The sequence below is a fragment of the Letharia lupina genome (genome assembly GCF_014066315.1).
Source record: "Letharia lupina isolate WasteWater1 chromosome Unknown contig_2, whole genome shotgun sequence".
Taxonomy (NCBI): domain Eukaryota; kingdom Fungi; phylum Ascomycota; class Lecanoromycetes; order Lecanorales; family Parmeliaceae; genus Letharia; species Letharia lupina.
Genome location: NW_023502971.1, coordinates 126,080 through 140,711, shown reverse-complemented (window position 1 = coordinate 140,711; position 14,632 = coordinate 126,080). Strand labels below are relative to the sequence as shown.

Below are 14,632 nucleotides of genomic sequence, written 5' to 3'. Positions count from 1 at the left end.
CTGGTACGTGGCCAGGTCCAAACTCGGTCCATAGCAATTCAAGTTACACAGCGGCGCGATCGTGCATCATTCGACCTGTCTCTTCGAACAACCGGATGAGCCCCGAATCAACCCCCAATCATTGATGTAGCCAGCCATTCCACTTTATTTTGTTGAGGCTTGGTACCATCAATCGACACACCATCGCTGAGTCCTTGGCACCGTCTCCCTCATACACACATAGTGACCCCAAATCATCATCGTAATAAGGTCCTCCGTCAGTAAAATATCGAATTGGTTTCCAGCAGCCTCAATGGCCTCTTTAGCCTCCTCGTTCGTGGCCATTTGATGGATCTCTGATGCAAGTTCCTCGAGCGCTGTTGTTTGGGATAAGAATGACGATGATAATGATGAATGCTCATCGAGACCATTCTCTATGGCAGCTAGGTTCCGCAAGGCGACAGAATCAGAGGCGAGTTGGGCGGAAAAGGCAGCGGCGACCGCGAACCAGGCCTGCGTTGATGTCTTTAAGGGGACGATGTTGATGTGGAGCTTTGCATGGGTTTTTTTGACTGCGGTTTCTTCATCTTCTGCTTCAGCTCCAGCTTCTGCTCCTTCTTCGGGTTCGACTTCAACGATGAGTCCGACCGATACTTGGGCTTTGCTGCCCGGTGGCCGTGGGAACTGAGAATCTGGATATATAACCCATAAATTTCTACCTTCCTCTACTATTTCGGCCAGCGTCTTGTCCGTCAGAAATCTGTCTTGCTCAACCGGGAGGTTGCGACGCATGAGATACCATGACCCGGAATCGTCTTTCATGAATAGCGTGTTCGGTTTCATCAGCTGCGAGGTACCTTTGCGACGAGATGGCAGGCCCTTGGCACGTGAGGCTAATGATAAGCGAAAGCCGTGAAGGCGGACGAGGAGACCGTCCGAAGCGGTCAAGATGCCTTGTTCGTTCTCGCTTTCGCTCGATTGGATGCCTATGTTGGCATCATTGTCAATCAGCAATGTGGCAGGAGCCCATTTGAGTCCAGGCTCCGCCAGTCTTGGTCCTATACGGAATAAGAGATTGCTTGGTATCCTATGCCTTGTTGAAGGTATCATTCGCCAAAGCCGATTTATGCGTAACGCATCTGCGGCGTCACCGCCATTGAGGATTGGGGCTGAGTCAATGCCGAGTAAGTTTCCGATCAGCAGAGGCTCGTCTGAAGGTACGCTGACTGAGCGGTGGTGTAGAGCCTCGATCACCTTCCCGAGATCGGCTCCAGGACGCTCGGAATTGTCCTTTACGAAAATATTGGCGAAGCTGCCCATTCGTTTGAGTATATCGCCCGCGAGACCGCTTCGGCTTATGCTCGAGAAGTACTTTTCGTGTGCGTTCATTCGAAATTCGCGAAGGTTGAGAGCTGTGTGGGTCAGTTGGAACCAGAGCCGGTTGGTCACTGCGGGCAAGGCTCCTTCTTGCAATGTCCAGAGTCGACGCATCCATGGTGAGGTAAGTATTCTCATGCTCACTTCATCTATGTCTAAGCTCTCGACATTATATTGCATGAGGGATGCATCCAAAACGAGAACATGCGTTGCGTTTCGATAAGTCCGGTACATATACTCCAAGGCCAAATGTTTGGCTTTTTTCGGCTGGACCGGGCAGCAGAGCGTGTCGCACCACAAGAGAAGTTCTTCTTCTTCCTCGTGTTCTTCTTCCGCATCTTTTACTTTGGCGCGATGGTCTCGGGTATCTCGAGAATGGGCTGCTATATCTAATTCTTGGACAAGCTTTCTTAGATTGGATAGCTGGCAACGAGGCAACGCGTTGGCATCAGGGTTCCCAAGCCCATCAGCCCAGACATGGGATAATGCCACATAACGAGACGTTGGTTGTGACGCAACAAGGTCAATGGAGAGCTCTCCCAGCGTTTGGCTCGGCCTCACCCGGATCAAAGGGAGAGCTTTGGTCTTCAAAATATCGTATAAAGCTTCCGCATCTATTGACAGTTCCTCGCAATCACATTCTTTGCTAATGTGTCGTGTCTGATATCCTTCCAGGTCATTCTGGTAGGCCGTACATTGCCGTGTATCACATCCTTGGTGGCTGTGCTCCGAATTGGTTTTATCAAGGCAGGCGAGAAAGTGTAGTGTTTGCAAGGACAACGTAGTATCCAAGATAAGCTTTACCTCAGTCACGCACCATCCATGTGCTAGTAAGCGTCCATTCCAGTAATCATCGTCGATCAGCCGGCGCCATGTTGAAGGACACTTGTTGTTCTTGACTATGTCTGTAATATTGAACGCTTTGTTCGCAGCGTACGTGAAAGTCTGGCCTAACGAGGCAAGGGAGAGCTTGATGTTTGGATCGAAATGGGAGCGGAACGCCTGAATTGACAGCGCGGCGTGAGTCAGGCATAAACATTGGGCAACATGCGCGTATGTTACTGATGGGTCTACCCTGCCGGCCTGAACACGAGCAACCCACTCGTCGAGAGCAGGGGCGAGCATTGACGTGGAAACCGCCTTGGTGTGACCATGTTGGTCCTCGCACGTGTAGATGAGATCTTCGGGTACGTAGAAGCTGCCCAATATCTCATGGATCAACCCGAAGAAAAGCCAGGTTTGATAGAAGGATCCAATCTCCTGTTTCGATAGCGAGGCCAGTTGCATTTGGTGAGAGTCTAGTAGCTGGCCCGGAAAAGGGCCAACTGTGTGAAGATTTGGCAAGCTACCCCTTCTCCTACTAGGATAAGTCATGAAATCTCCACCGTCATAGTCTTCCTGACAGACATATGGCACAACTGTTTTCTTCCTGCCATTCGCAGATCCTGGATAAGGAAGATGATCCATGTTGGATGATAAAGCAACGCTAATAACTTGTTGCTGAGTCTTCGAGTAGCCAATCAATTTGCTAGATGAATTCCTCGAGATCTATCTATCTAGATTGACAATCTCCGCCGCGCAAGTATGAAAAGATGCGAGGATTGTTATGCCCAAAAGATCCGCATGCGTTGTCCAGGACAAGCAGAAAGCGAGCAGGAGCGAGCAGAACAGGACTCAGTAGTGCATTGCCCCATAAGCCAGAAGGCCTGTCTCAGTATTTTCTATATGTACGTATGACTGGCACGTTTGCAGGTCAATGCGAGCAAAGAACCGCAGCTCCATGTGGTTCGCAGGATGCGGTGGCTTCAGGTTCTTCATGGAAGTCGTGCGAGGTGACTGCGGGGCACCTCTAGCGGCTGAGCAAAGTGGTGGCTACTGACCCATCCGTTGTAAACAAGTTAATTGATTGCTTGCAAAGAGTGACAGATCAATATTGTACTTGGGAGAATACGAGGGCGGAAGCTTAGGAGATTGAGTACTCTACGCTGACGTAGTGGGTACTTCACGGTATCACTCATGCAGAACTCGCTGATCACAGTGGCTTTGTATAAGGATCACTACTTATGATACCAATCTATCTACCCAACGAACAATTGCATCCTCTCAGCCTCAGGCGACCCATGATGCGATTGCTCGAACCAATTCCGAGCTCCCAGATCAGCGAAGGGGCCAATGTACGGTCCGTAAGTTGCTGGTGCGCTCCAAGCGGAATTTGAAGGGGACATCATTTCTGAAGCCGAGGAGATGGTTTCTGGGGGTGGTATGGGCACGGATTGCGCCTCGGATCCATCTTCCATGAACTCGTCGTCGTCTTCTTGTTGTGGTGGAATCAATCTCGTAAGGGGAAGTACAGGCGCTGGGGGCACCTGTCGCACGTCGAGTTCCTCGATCTTGGGTTTCATTGGCATATCTTTCAGTAGACCTGTAGACGATTCCAGCGATTCGATGGCGAAGTTCAAGAAGCCGGCGCTCCGGGCGCTGACCGAAAGCGTCCACCCATACTCCGCCAACCTGGCTTGGTAGAAATCTGCTTCCTCTTGGCAAGGTGCCGTGGCGAGGAGGAGACTACCAAAAGTTGCGATGAGGGCGAAGTTGACCCGGGAGGGAAAGTACCAGAAGGCAGTCAGGTGGCTCGGTCGCAGGCGGTTGACGAAGTCCATGGCGGATATCAGGCGAGCTTTGGCGGCCGAGCGGCAGACGTGGGTAAGGTAGATATCGGTAGGAGTGGTACTCAGGGAGCGGATGATGCAGCGGTGAAGGGTTATCTCGGTGGCGAAGTAGGCCAAATGTAGATGTCCTATGAGCGTCAATTACGAATCGTTTTGTCGAGCTAGGGACAACCTACCAATTGTTGCAGGCGCCTGGCCGTTGTCCATCTTCAGGTCCTTCGGTAGGCGTGTGAACCATTCTTTGAGCGAGACCTGGATTGGTTTCGCCCGCTCAAGGATCAGTCGTGTCGCATTCGCCCCAGCAGCGTCAAATTCTTGCATGGCTTTCTGAGTGTAGAGGGTGTTCAAGATGCTTGATAGGATTCCGGTCAGAATGACCATCTGGGAAAAGCACTCTTGCCCCAACCTGGATTCTTCCAGGACCTCCTCTTCGGCGGAAGGATTCACTTCCTCGAAATCATCATCAGAAAGATCTTGTACCGCCCAGTGCTCTTTTGATATCAATGATGGTCGCCCATGCGTCAAGGAGCACCATTGGTCTTCCATGTATAACGCCCATGCTAACCGTTTCCGCAAACCACGTTCCACAGGAGATATGGTCCAATTCGAGCTGTCGAGATGGAGGCCAAGCTCAAAGGCAGCGCCGATCAACTGGGTGTTTAGGAACTTTGAATCAACGTTTGACCTTTGCATCAAAAGCAATCCAGCCTGGAGAGTCGGCAATGTAGGATTCGTGAGACCACCTTCCAACAAGTGGAACGCTAGATCCTCCAGCTGAGTGACATCGGTCTGTTGCCATGTCACATTTCCCAGATTATGGGCGGCCGATGACGCGGAAACGAGGTAGACTGCACATAAGAGAGCAGGGTCCAAGCTGTTCTTCCGACGGCCATTGTATGTCTCGAAGAAGGTATCCTCGACGATTGGTAGGTTGCGATTGATCGTACGAAAATGCTGTACAAGAGAAGGACCGTGTGATCCGATGAGCTTATCGATGGCCTGAATCAAGTTGGTCTGGGGCTCCGCATACCGAGGGAGATCCGACTGATGTATGAGAAATGCGTTGCGACCGTCAGGCTTCTGATATCCGGATCCTCCTGCAGGGGAGACGTCAAATAAGATGGGATCTAGCTCAGTTGTGTAGCCCATATGTGTGCCTTGATATTGCCAGCTGTTGGTTGCCGTTTCGGAGCGTGATGCTGCTGATCCTCCTGACTCCTCCCGCTTGACTTTGATTGTACCGCGGGACTGGCCCTCGGATTGCGAGTCCGCAACGGACCTGGAGGCGCTGTCAGCAAGCGCGACCATACAGCGTACCGATCTTGACCGTTGTTGACCTTCGCTTCCCACTATCTGCAATTTTGCCTTCCGACTCAAGCCTTCTCTTTCGCGGCCGAGGATCCTCTAGGAATGTACATTGATTCCCATGCGTATTGCAGGCTACACAGCAGTTGGTCTGACCCTCATTCATCACACATCTGCTCTTCTTCCTTCGACATGCGTCACAGGGACGGTCTCTTCGGCCTCGGGAGGCCTTGGCATTCGCAGCCTGCGTTGGCTTCGTTTCTGAGCGCAGACTCTCCGTTGATGGCTGGGACGAAAGGGCAGGGACCGACATAGTGGTTGAAGCTGTTGGTAAAAATGGCTGGCGAAAAGCGACTGCTGCAGCCATGTTCGCGCAGGAACGAAGCGTACACTTCCCAGTAGGATGCCGCTCGTGAGAAAGCAGATGGGTAGAGTGGCAATACGATTTGAGGGTCTGAAAAAGCAATGATTCGCTTCCACCTTCCTGTCAGCGTTGCTCACAGGCAGCCACAGATTGCAGTAAGATGACACAGTCTCGAGACCATGCAGTCCTGGGGTTTGGGGATCCGAACGAGCTCGCCACCGACCATGGGCCCACACGGGTGCTCAAAGTGACACTGAAGGACTTGTTGGAGGTTGATATAGAAAGAAAGGTAGGTGGATTTTGCCGCTGCGTGAGCGGATATTCCGGAAGGAATCATGTCGGAAAAGATCTAGAGAGGTCTGGTGGTTGATAACGTCAACTGGTAGGCTCTGTAGGCTTTTCAGACCTCGGTGATCGGTTCAAATTATTGGGGGTCCTGGGAACTCCGTGGGATATAGACACGTAAGGAGAATAGGGTCGTGTGCCCAAGGTGCATGGTGCATCATTCATGCAAGGGCAAATTATAGAACATGTAAGAAGGGGTGATGAAGTTGCAGTGGGAAGAGGGAGACGTTGATAGGTTAGCAAGGGCGTTTGACATTTCCCAGGGTCCAGGGTTCGCAAACTAAGGGTAGCTTTGAAGATAAGCATCATGCTTCTGTATGGGTACAGGGATTTTACCTTACCTAAATCTTATGTCATGGCTTGCTCTAGGACATGAAACCTCCAACACTTTAGTGATTATGGAGCTGTGCCAGGGTATATGGAAATATCTTCGGCATCTGCGAGATGCGGGAGGAAAAAATGAGAAACGAGAAATGGGAAAATGGGAAAATGGGGAAATGGAAAATTCACTTGCTCACGCGACTCGAAAGCAAAAAGGCTCGTCGTTAATGCAAAAAGTCCGAAGCGGAGAGCGGATAATGTTTAAGAAGGCTACCGTACATTAGTCAGCAGACTTGGCAATGAAAGCTGTCCGACTTCGGAGACATACTCCCTCTGGAGCAAGCAACACGGATAATTGCAGTATTTGCTTGACTCAAAAGCTCTCTTCGTGCGTCACGTTGGATGTATAAGGGCCTCTGACGCGAGGTCGCACCGGAGCAATGGTTCCACCAATATTCCAGAGCCAGCCGAGATTCTCCCCAAATCGTCCAAACATTACCACCGAGACTTTCACTGCATCTAAGCAATGCCGGTACCCGAGGCTCAGAGCTCTCCGCAGGAGTCCAGCAACAATGCAGCTCAAGCATTAAAGCCGAACTTCGATGGTCGAGGCCCAGACCACTGGACCGCCAAGGCCTACTCTGCCTCCGCCTCCTTCGTGCCCTTCCTCACACAAGAGATCGTCCAGTGGCTTGATCCTCAACCCCACGACATAATTCTCGACCTTGGTTGCGGCGACGGCGTACTGACGGCGAAGATACGCTCCAGCTGCTCTCGTGTCGCTGGCTTCGATGCCTCTGCGAACCTCATCAAGGCGGCTGAGAATACCTACGGCACCAATGAAAATCTCACCTGGAACGTGCTCGACTGCCGATACCTTGAAAATTGCAACTCTGTCAAAGAGGCGGAGTATACCAAGATCTTCTCGAATGCCGCACTACATTGGATCCTTCGGGATGCGGCAACGCGAATGTCTGTCTTCCGAGGTGCATACAGAGCGCTACAGCCAGGTGGCACCTTCGTGTTCGAGATGGGTGGAGCCGGGAATATTGCAGATGTCCATACCGCGCTTTTGGCCGCTCTAGTACACCAAGGTGTGGGTATTGAGAAGGCTAGGGAGGCATGTCCGTGGTTCTTCCCCTCCGAGAAAATGATGACGGGGATGCTGGAGGAGGCGGGGTTCCGAGTGGAAAAGATGAAGTTGGTGTATAGACCTACGGAGCTGACTGCGGAGAAGGAAGGGGGCTTGAAGGGATGGTTGAGATTGATGGGAGCGAACTTCCTCGATGTGCTGCCTACGAAGGACAAGAAGGAGGCTGTGGTCAGGGAGGTTTGTGATGTGCTCCAGACAGTTCTTACTCACGAGGCAGATGAAAGCATGTGGCTTGGATATGTGAGGCTGAAGGTAGTTGCGAGGAAGTGATCTTACGAGAACGCAGTCGTGACATGGTGGTTCGCCAAGACGTGAAGGCGTAACACTTGGGAGAACTCGCAATCTTGAAGAGCTAATTGTGCAAATCACCTTTATTGTGACAGAATCTAGCGTAGATGCACCGTGCCAGTGCTTTGGGCAGATAGCCGCTATGAACCTGATCCTTCTTTCGCTCTTGATCTCCGACGACGGCACAATGACGAGGAGCTCCTTTACAGCCACTGCTGCCGTAGGGCCACCCATGCATAACGCCGGCATCACCCGTTCGTCACCCGCAGGCCATGCACGAATCTCCTCAGTACTGCAACGATCACTGCGGAAAATTTCTCCGGTCAGAGGACCTGATTGCTCATCCGGGAGCCTCTTGAATACCTTCACCCTATCCGTCCGGGTAGGTATCTAGCACCGTCGAACGGACCGACCTGGGTCGCCCTCTTTCGAACCCACACACACCCGGGCGGCTTCTCCGTTGAACCAGGACGGCGGAGCTTCGCAAACGTACCCGTCGGCGAGGCGTCTGCGGAGGCATGAATTCTGAAGAGCGGTGGTTGAATGCGTGAGCCATCGTGTACGATCCGGGAGGCTTGCCCCGTTTTTGAAGATCTTCGTCATGGGGACGGTCTTGGGGTCGCCGATGTCGAGTTTGTCGGCGAGCGCGTATAGCTTCACGGGCTTTAGGGTTCTCTCACTTTGAGCCTTGGCTTCTTCGGTTTGGGTGGTATCTCGTAGCGCTGGTGAGAGAGCCATCGTACGAACGGTTTGAATGTATCTTCGTCTTCTTCGGGGAGGTCCATTTTCTATTCGGAGCTCTCCCGGAAACGGCCTTCGAATGCTGCTTTAAAGAAGGGCGAGGCTTTGCATAGCTGGTCTCGATGGATTAGGAAGGGTTTTTTGTTCTTGGCGATGAAGATGTGGACGGTGGGAGCTTTACAGAGTCTATATGCTTTTGACATCTGTGAGATAGGAGAAGGGGTATCTTGTTGACTCCGACTTACTTGGTTGTGGGTGGATCCGTGGAAGGCATCGTGGGGCTTTCATTATCCTTGGGTGAGTGTGAGGTCGGGAGGTCGAAAGATGTTGTGAGCAAGTTAATATCAAACTGGATTCAACACCTGCAAATTGGAGTCAACATCTCGGACAAGCCGCGGCTACTTCGAAGTATTTAACGAGTGTCATATGTCTAGCACTGTCTAGACAGCTGTGCGTGAACACAGATTTGTATCATAGAGTCACTATGATGCAAGATGATGAGCTTCGAGGTTTGCAAAGAAGCTAAATAGCTTGCGCATCCGATTCCACCGCCAATCACAACGACTTTCTCTCCATCCATAGCTGAAGCAGAGCGAGAGCCGGAGGAGGCGAGTACCTGGCGAGTCTTTTCAATCTATGCACAATGTTAGCTTTGCTTGATGCTCTATTTGCAGGCTATGAACTTACCCGTCAATCCTTGATGAAGCTCTTCGGATTGGCGATGGAGTGCTCATTCTTGCAGCCCTGGGCCCTCCTTGTCTTTGTACTCCTCTGGCATATCTCCCGCGAAAGGATTGTGGATCTGCTTATGCCTCCACTTAAGATTCTTGGCAAAACTGAGCACCACGTCTGGCGCAAAATCGGGTTGCTGTCGCAGGAACGCATCAATATCTTGGAATTCATACCACCCGAGATCAATATTCCAGGCATACCAGTCTGCTAACAACTTGCGGAGACCTGACCCTTGAGTGGTATGATTGTACGCGTAAGCAATTGCGCGGTGGCCGGGTCCCCTCAGGGGTCCACGACCATCGACGAAAAGAGTTTCAATAACGAGGTTTTTCAGCTTGCAGACGTTGTATTTGTCTGCAAACACAAACAATCGGAAAGGCTGCAGGAACCTCTCATCCGTGTTGTCGCCCCCGTCGTCCTCATGATCCCCGTCGTCAGGTAACATTTCATAGCGCTGGCAGTAAAGCCAGTCTACGAAAAGCTCGAACGTGCTCTCGTCATCTTCCGGGAGCTGCATGTGCTTTTCGGAGCTCTCTTTGGACTTTCCTGCGAGTGCTGCCTTGAAGAACGGGGAGGCATCGCATAGAAGGTTGACGTGAACGTGGAAAGGCTTCTTGCTCTTGCCGACCAGGAGAGTGACCGTAGAGACCTCACAGAATCTATACATTATCAGCAATTACTTCGCGAAGATTCAAAGTTCTTGAAAAAGTCATCTCACTTGCGCTTCGCTGGCGTCACGGTTTTGGGTGACGTTGATGGAGCCATCTTCGAACGCGGAGGATATGAGCGTCGACGGAAGACTTTTAGATCAAGTTGGTAGTTGATACATGTCCAGGATTTGAGTGCCGATATAAGATGAGAAGTCGAAATACTTTGAGATTAGATTGATAGCTGATGAACGTCGAGAATTTGAGTGTTGACGACGGATATGGAGTCGAAGTACTTCGAGTTCAAGTTGATAGCTGATAAACTTTCAGAATCCAAGCGTCCTATCAAGGTGTAAAGACTTTAAGAATGAGTTGATGGTTGATGAAACTCGCTTGCTTCACAGTAACACACCACGACTACATTGCCACACTGTACTAGTACGAGTGAGTTAATGGCTCTCCCAGATATTTCAGTCATTAAAGTCGCAAGAATGCATCAGATTGCTTCGCGAAATTTATCATCTTACGAATTGGCCTTAACAAAATCCTATCAGCTCCTTTCGTCCTGATCCACCGCAACCCCCATACCCTCCTCAATCCCTCTTTACACCATCCTCCCCATCCCACTGCTCGCCCCCCCAGGCGCCGGTCCATTGACCGCAATAAACAACCCCTTCATATTCCCCACCAGCGACAGTCCCCCCAGACTCGTCTTCGACATCGGCACGCAGTCGTCCAAGATCCTCTGCGCCGCCACTATCACCTCCACCAATCGGAACTCGTCCACCGCGTCCGGTACCCCCGTCGTCAGCAAGATCTGACACCGAAGGTCGTGCCAGTCGGCGGGGATCCAGAAGCTGCCGGGTTCGCGCCCGTGCCAGGAGTAGGTGTGGGGCGTCATGACGCCGCGGGGGTCGTGGAGGATGAGATCGATGGCTTTTAGGCAGTCTTCAGGGTCGAGAGGGTAGGCGAGGTGGCTGGTGGTGTTGAAACAGTCGAGGTCGGGGACGGATGGTAAAGGGTTCGGGTGGGGGGTGGTTTGGTTGGGTTGGGGAAGGGTGGTGTTGAGGTTGATGTTGGATTGTGAGAGGATTGGGGGGTAGATGGAGGGATGAGGGTATGAGTAGATAGCGGAGACGAGCGAAGCCAGGGAACAGAGATAGATGACGAGAGTGAGGTGGAAAGGAACAAGTTTTGGGTATCTCATCCTCGCGTTCATTGCGCAAAGGCTCAAGCTTGATCCGGAAGGAGATATCGTGATAGATGCGAGATGGAGGGAATTAAGAAATTCGCATTTTTGCCGCACCGCATTATATTAGTACTGCGGATCTATGGTCCACAAGCGATTCGATCGCGTGTCACTCTTGGTCGCGCCGGGAATTTCCAACATGAAAGCTAAACTAACCGCTGTCCAGGTCTGATATGGATTCCATTCTGGTGGACTCTCACATTGACAACGACAGGGCTTTCAAAGAACGAGATATATCTTATACCGTTCAACCTGACCTAGCCTCCAGCGAATAAATACATAGATCAGAGATAAGTAACAGCTGCCCATATCACAGAGATGGGCCATGCTCAGAGAGGCGCGGGGCTTTGAAAAGCCTAGATTTAGCTGCGAAAGGTGATCATGTGGACAAGGCGCGCTTGGTAACTGGGCGCAAGTAGAACCAACCATTATTCATTACCCTGCTATCGCTAGCTCGTATCCTATCCTGCTAGCTCAACTAAGTAGGCACTGCACAACCCGGAATGTGAGAATTCTGCTTCGAAACATAGTGAGGATCCTGACCATTGATTCAAAACATGCAACTTACCCCAGATACTAGACGAGTTGTCTTGTTGAGGCTGTTGTGCCTCTATCTCGATACCTGCTAGGCATGACCTTCATCGGTCTTCTTGAGTGGCGCCTCATGATAGACGGAACTGGGTAGAGTGAATGGGCTACGTCGCTCCGGGTACTTCTGTCTCACGCCCAGTGCCACAACCAGATCGATGGTAAATTCCTGGGAGACTTCTGCAAGCGCGGCCTTGGTGTTATCAAAGTCGTACCACTCGAGGTCGATGCGGTAGGCATACCAAGCAACCAGCAGCTTCCGGAAAGACGATCCTTCGGTGGTGTTATTGAAGACATACGCGACGACGGATATCTGTGGCGCCTTGAAGCCCCTTGGTGGCTTTGTGAGGTCGAAGAGCTCATCGACGATCTGATTCTTCAAAAGATAGATATCGTACTTGTCGGCCAACGTGTTCAACTTGGCCAGTTGCATATAGCATTCTCCCGAAGTCTCTGAGGAGACCGGAAATGTCAGCTCAAATTTTCTGGTATAGAGCCACTGGATCATGCGCCCGACCGAGTCTTTGTCGTGGTCGGGAAGCGACATCGATCGCTCAGAGGCTTCCCGGAAATTGCCAGAGAACGCAGCCTTGAACACAGTTGAGGCATCGCATAGGAGGTTCTGGTGGACTTGAAAGACAGCCTTGTCTGGGCCAACTTCAAACGTAACAACCGTGACGCCTTCGAGCCTGTGAGAAGAAGGAATTCAAGTTAGCTTTACAACATTACTCTTAGCCATAAGTATCATTCGACGGCCACTTACTTGAGGTGTGCAGGAGCTTCGGCCATCGTGTGGGGTAGAACTTGTTTGGTGATTGGCGGACAGCCGCGCGCGCTTGAATTTGGGTAGGGAAGGTGAGCCGAGGGAGAAGTCAAAGCATCATCAGTCTTGAATCTGAGAATAGGTAGCTTCAAACTTGAAAGGTGTGGGCAATTCACGGCGTATAATAATCATCTTTGGTGCTTGGATGAGGTCTTATATAGTGCGAAATGGCCGGGTGTTGACAAAACACGACACTCTGTCAAGCAGCTTCATTCACTTGCCGCCCAACACAAAACCGCATCGCGTCACATATCAGCCCTGGCGCGTTCTCTCGAGTAACTCTGCCGGTGGTGCCGGAGAGATGAAACGCAAGGCTACGGACTCAGGCACAGTATCAAAGGCAAAACGTCAAAAAGAGCCCGAAGCAGACTACTGTGATGTGATATCGCGGAAGGATGGCCATGGAAACGCGATATGGCCCGCATCCGAGGAGTCTATCGAACGTGCCAGACTATTTATTAAAGAGTGGTAAGTACTTCCTCGGGGGTTATCAAGCGGGCTGTTTAGTTTCGTTACAGTGCTGCCTCCCGGAGCAAGACGCTCATCGTCCCGGACAAGGACGCAGATGGCCTTGACGCCGGCGTGATTATCCGCACGACGCTCATTGCATTGGGGATGTCTTCAGATCTTATTGGTGTCCATCTAATCAGTAAGAATGCTACTGTACACGATGAAGCGGAGAGAGCAGCCATGCTAGCAAAAGATCCAAAGTACATCATCATCGTGGATCAAGGAAGTCGCGCTGCGCCGGCAGTCGTGGACTCCCTGAACACCAAATCTCTGATCATTGATCATCATCTGAGTGACGAGTTCCCGGAGAATGCTACTGTGAGGCATTCCCTTCTCCCAAATCAACCCAACCAGTTAATGGATTTCTAGGTTGTTTCCGCCTGTCATTGTCCTCCTGTGGCGACGTCTGCTCTCCTGACCTACGAGATTTGTAAGCCCCTCGACCAAACCATTGCTTCTGCTTGTGGCTTCTTATGCGCTATGGGTACGCATGGCGATCTCGGCAACACCCTCAAATGGAAGCCTCCATTCCCAGATATGACGGACGTCTTCAAAACGCACACGAAGAAGGCGATCAATGACGCTGTGGCGCTGATAAATGCTCGTCAGTCTGCTCAAGGCATGCGTTGCCTTCCATTGCTGACGAAGAACAGCTAGGAGAACATCGAAATTTGACGTAATTTCGGCATGGGAAGCACTACTCGCTGCAAACGGTCCGAAAGACATCTTGGACAACGAACGGTTGCTCAATGCTCGAGCTGAGATCAACGAAGAGGTCGAGAAGCAGACTCACACGCCGCCGAAGTTTAGCAAAGATGGAAAGATTGCAGTTTTGCGAATCAACAGCGAGATGCAAGTTCACGGTGTCATCGCAACAAGATGGGTAAGCCTCCCTGGCTTTTGCTCGTTCCATCTTGGCTTACAGTCGTTTTCAGGCTGGATATCTCAACTCCAAGGCTCTGGAAATCATCATGGTGGCCAATTCCGGCTATCGCCCTGGTTACGTCAACTTCTCCTGTCGCATTGCCCGCTCCGCTCGCTCCAAACATCCCCCAGTCAACATTATTGAATCCTTGAAGGCCGGAGCTGACCTCGATACTGGCGATCTGGTGGAGAGAATGGGCGAAAGCTTTGCTAGAGGGCATAAAGAGGCATCTGGAGGCATCATCCCGGCAGCTGAGTTCGAGGAGCTGATGGCCCTGATGAAAATTGGGGAGAAGCCAGATCCGAAGCCTGAGGATGGTGCGAAGAAGGTCAAGACATCGCCACAGAAGAATAACCTGATGAACTACTTCACCAAAAAGTGAACCGCCCGAGTCACTGGTTTGCTGAGTCTTGCAAAAACTGGCGCGCGAGACTGCAGGAGTCTCCTCTTGAGGCCTCAAGGCGCCCCTCCTCCCAGATTGGAACGATTTTGCTGGGTCTCGAAACACAGTGATTTTCGAAATGACTGCATTCTCTGGAATGTAGTGGGCGACTCGAAGCTCAATTCAACATGGCCAATTGAACTATAACAACCTTGCCGCCTGGTGATACGGCAT

The 14,632-nt window shown here is 51.3% G+C and overlaps 6 protein-coding genes across 6 annotated transcripts; 2 read left to right on the top strand and 4 right to left on the bottom strand.

The window, feature by feature from the left end:
* Positions 1-168: 168 nt before the first annotated feature.
* HO133_004198 (uncharacterized protein) lies at positions 169-2,823 on the bottom strand (the record flags this gene model as incomplete). Its single annotated transcript, XM_037295117.1, has 1 exon — positions 169-2,823. One exon carries the CDS (start codon positions 2,821-2,823, stop codon positions 169-171), a length of 2,655 nt encoding a protein of 884 aa, XP_037157118.1.
* A 611-nt stretch (positions 2,824-3,434) lies between these two features.
* HO133_004197 (uncharacterized protein) lies at positions 3,435-5,643 on the bottom strand (the record flags this gene model as incomplete). The annotated part of the gene is made up of 3 exons (XM_037295116.1): positions 3,435-4,153; positions 4,202-5,304; positions 5,363-5,643. The coding sequence occupies 3 exons, from the start codon at positions 5,641-5,643 to the stop codon at positions 3,435-3,437; spliced, it is 2,103 nt and encodes a 700-aa protein (XP_037157117.1).
* Positions 5,644-6,886: 1,243 nt separating this feature from the next.
* HO133_004196 (uncharacterized protein) lies at positions 6,887-7,783 on the top strand (the record flags this gene model as incomplete). The annotated part of the gene is made up of 1 exon (XM_037295115.1): positions 6,887-7,783. One exon carries the CDS (start codon positions 6,887-6,889, stop codon positions 7,781-7,783), a length of 897 nt encoding a protein of 298 aa, XP_037157116.1.
* A 1,489-nt stretch (positions 7,784-9,272) lies between these two features.
* On the bottom strand, positions 9,273-10,039 carry HO133_004195 (uncharacterized protein; the record flags this gene model as incomplete). The annotated part of the gene is made up of 2 exons (XM_037295114.1): positions 9,273-9,933; positions 9,993-10,039. The coding sequence occupies 2 exons, from the start codon at positions 10,037-10,039 to the stop codon at positions 9,273-9,275; spliced, it is 708 nt and encodes a 235-aa protein (XP_037157115.1).
* Positions 10,040-11,795: 1,756 nt separating this feature from the next.
* On the bottom strand, positions 11,796-12,547 carry HO133_004194 (uncharacterized protein; the record flags this gene model as incomplete). Its single annotated transcript, XM_037295113.1, has 2 exons — positions 11,796-12,447; positions 12,522-12,547. 2 exons carry the CDS (start codon positions 12,545-12,547, stop codon positions 11,796-11,798), a joined length of 678 nt encoding a protein of 225 aa, XP_037157114.1.
* A 335-nt stretch (positions 12,548-12,882) lies between these two features.
* Positions 12,883-14,398, top strand: HO133_004193 (uncharacterized protein; the record flags this gene model as incomplete). The annotated part of the gene is made up of 5 exons (XM_037295112.1): positions 12,883-13,049; positions 13,100-13,409; positions 13,527-13,695; positions 13,745-13,974; positions 14,027-14,398. The coding sequence occupies 5 exons, from the start codon at positions 12,883-12,885 to the stop codon at positions 14,396-14,398; spliced, it is 1,248 nt and encodes a 415-aa protein (XP_037157113.1).
* Between the last annotated feature and the right edge of the window lie 234 nt (positions 14,399-14,632).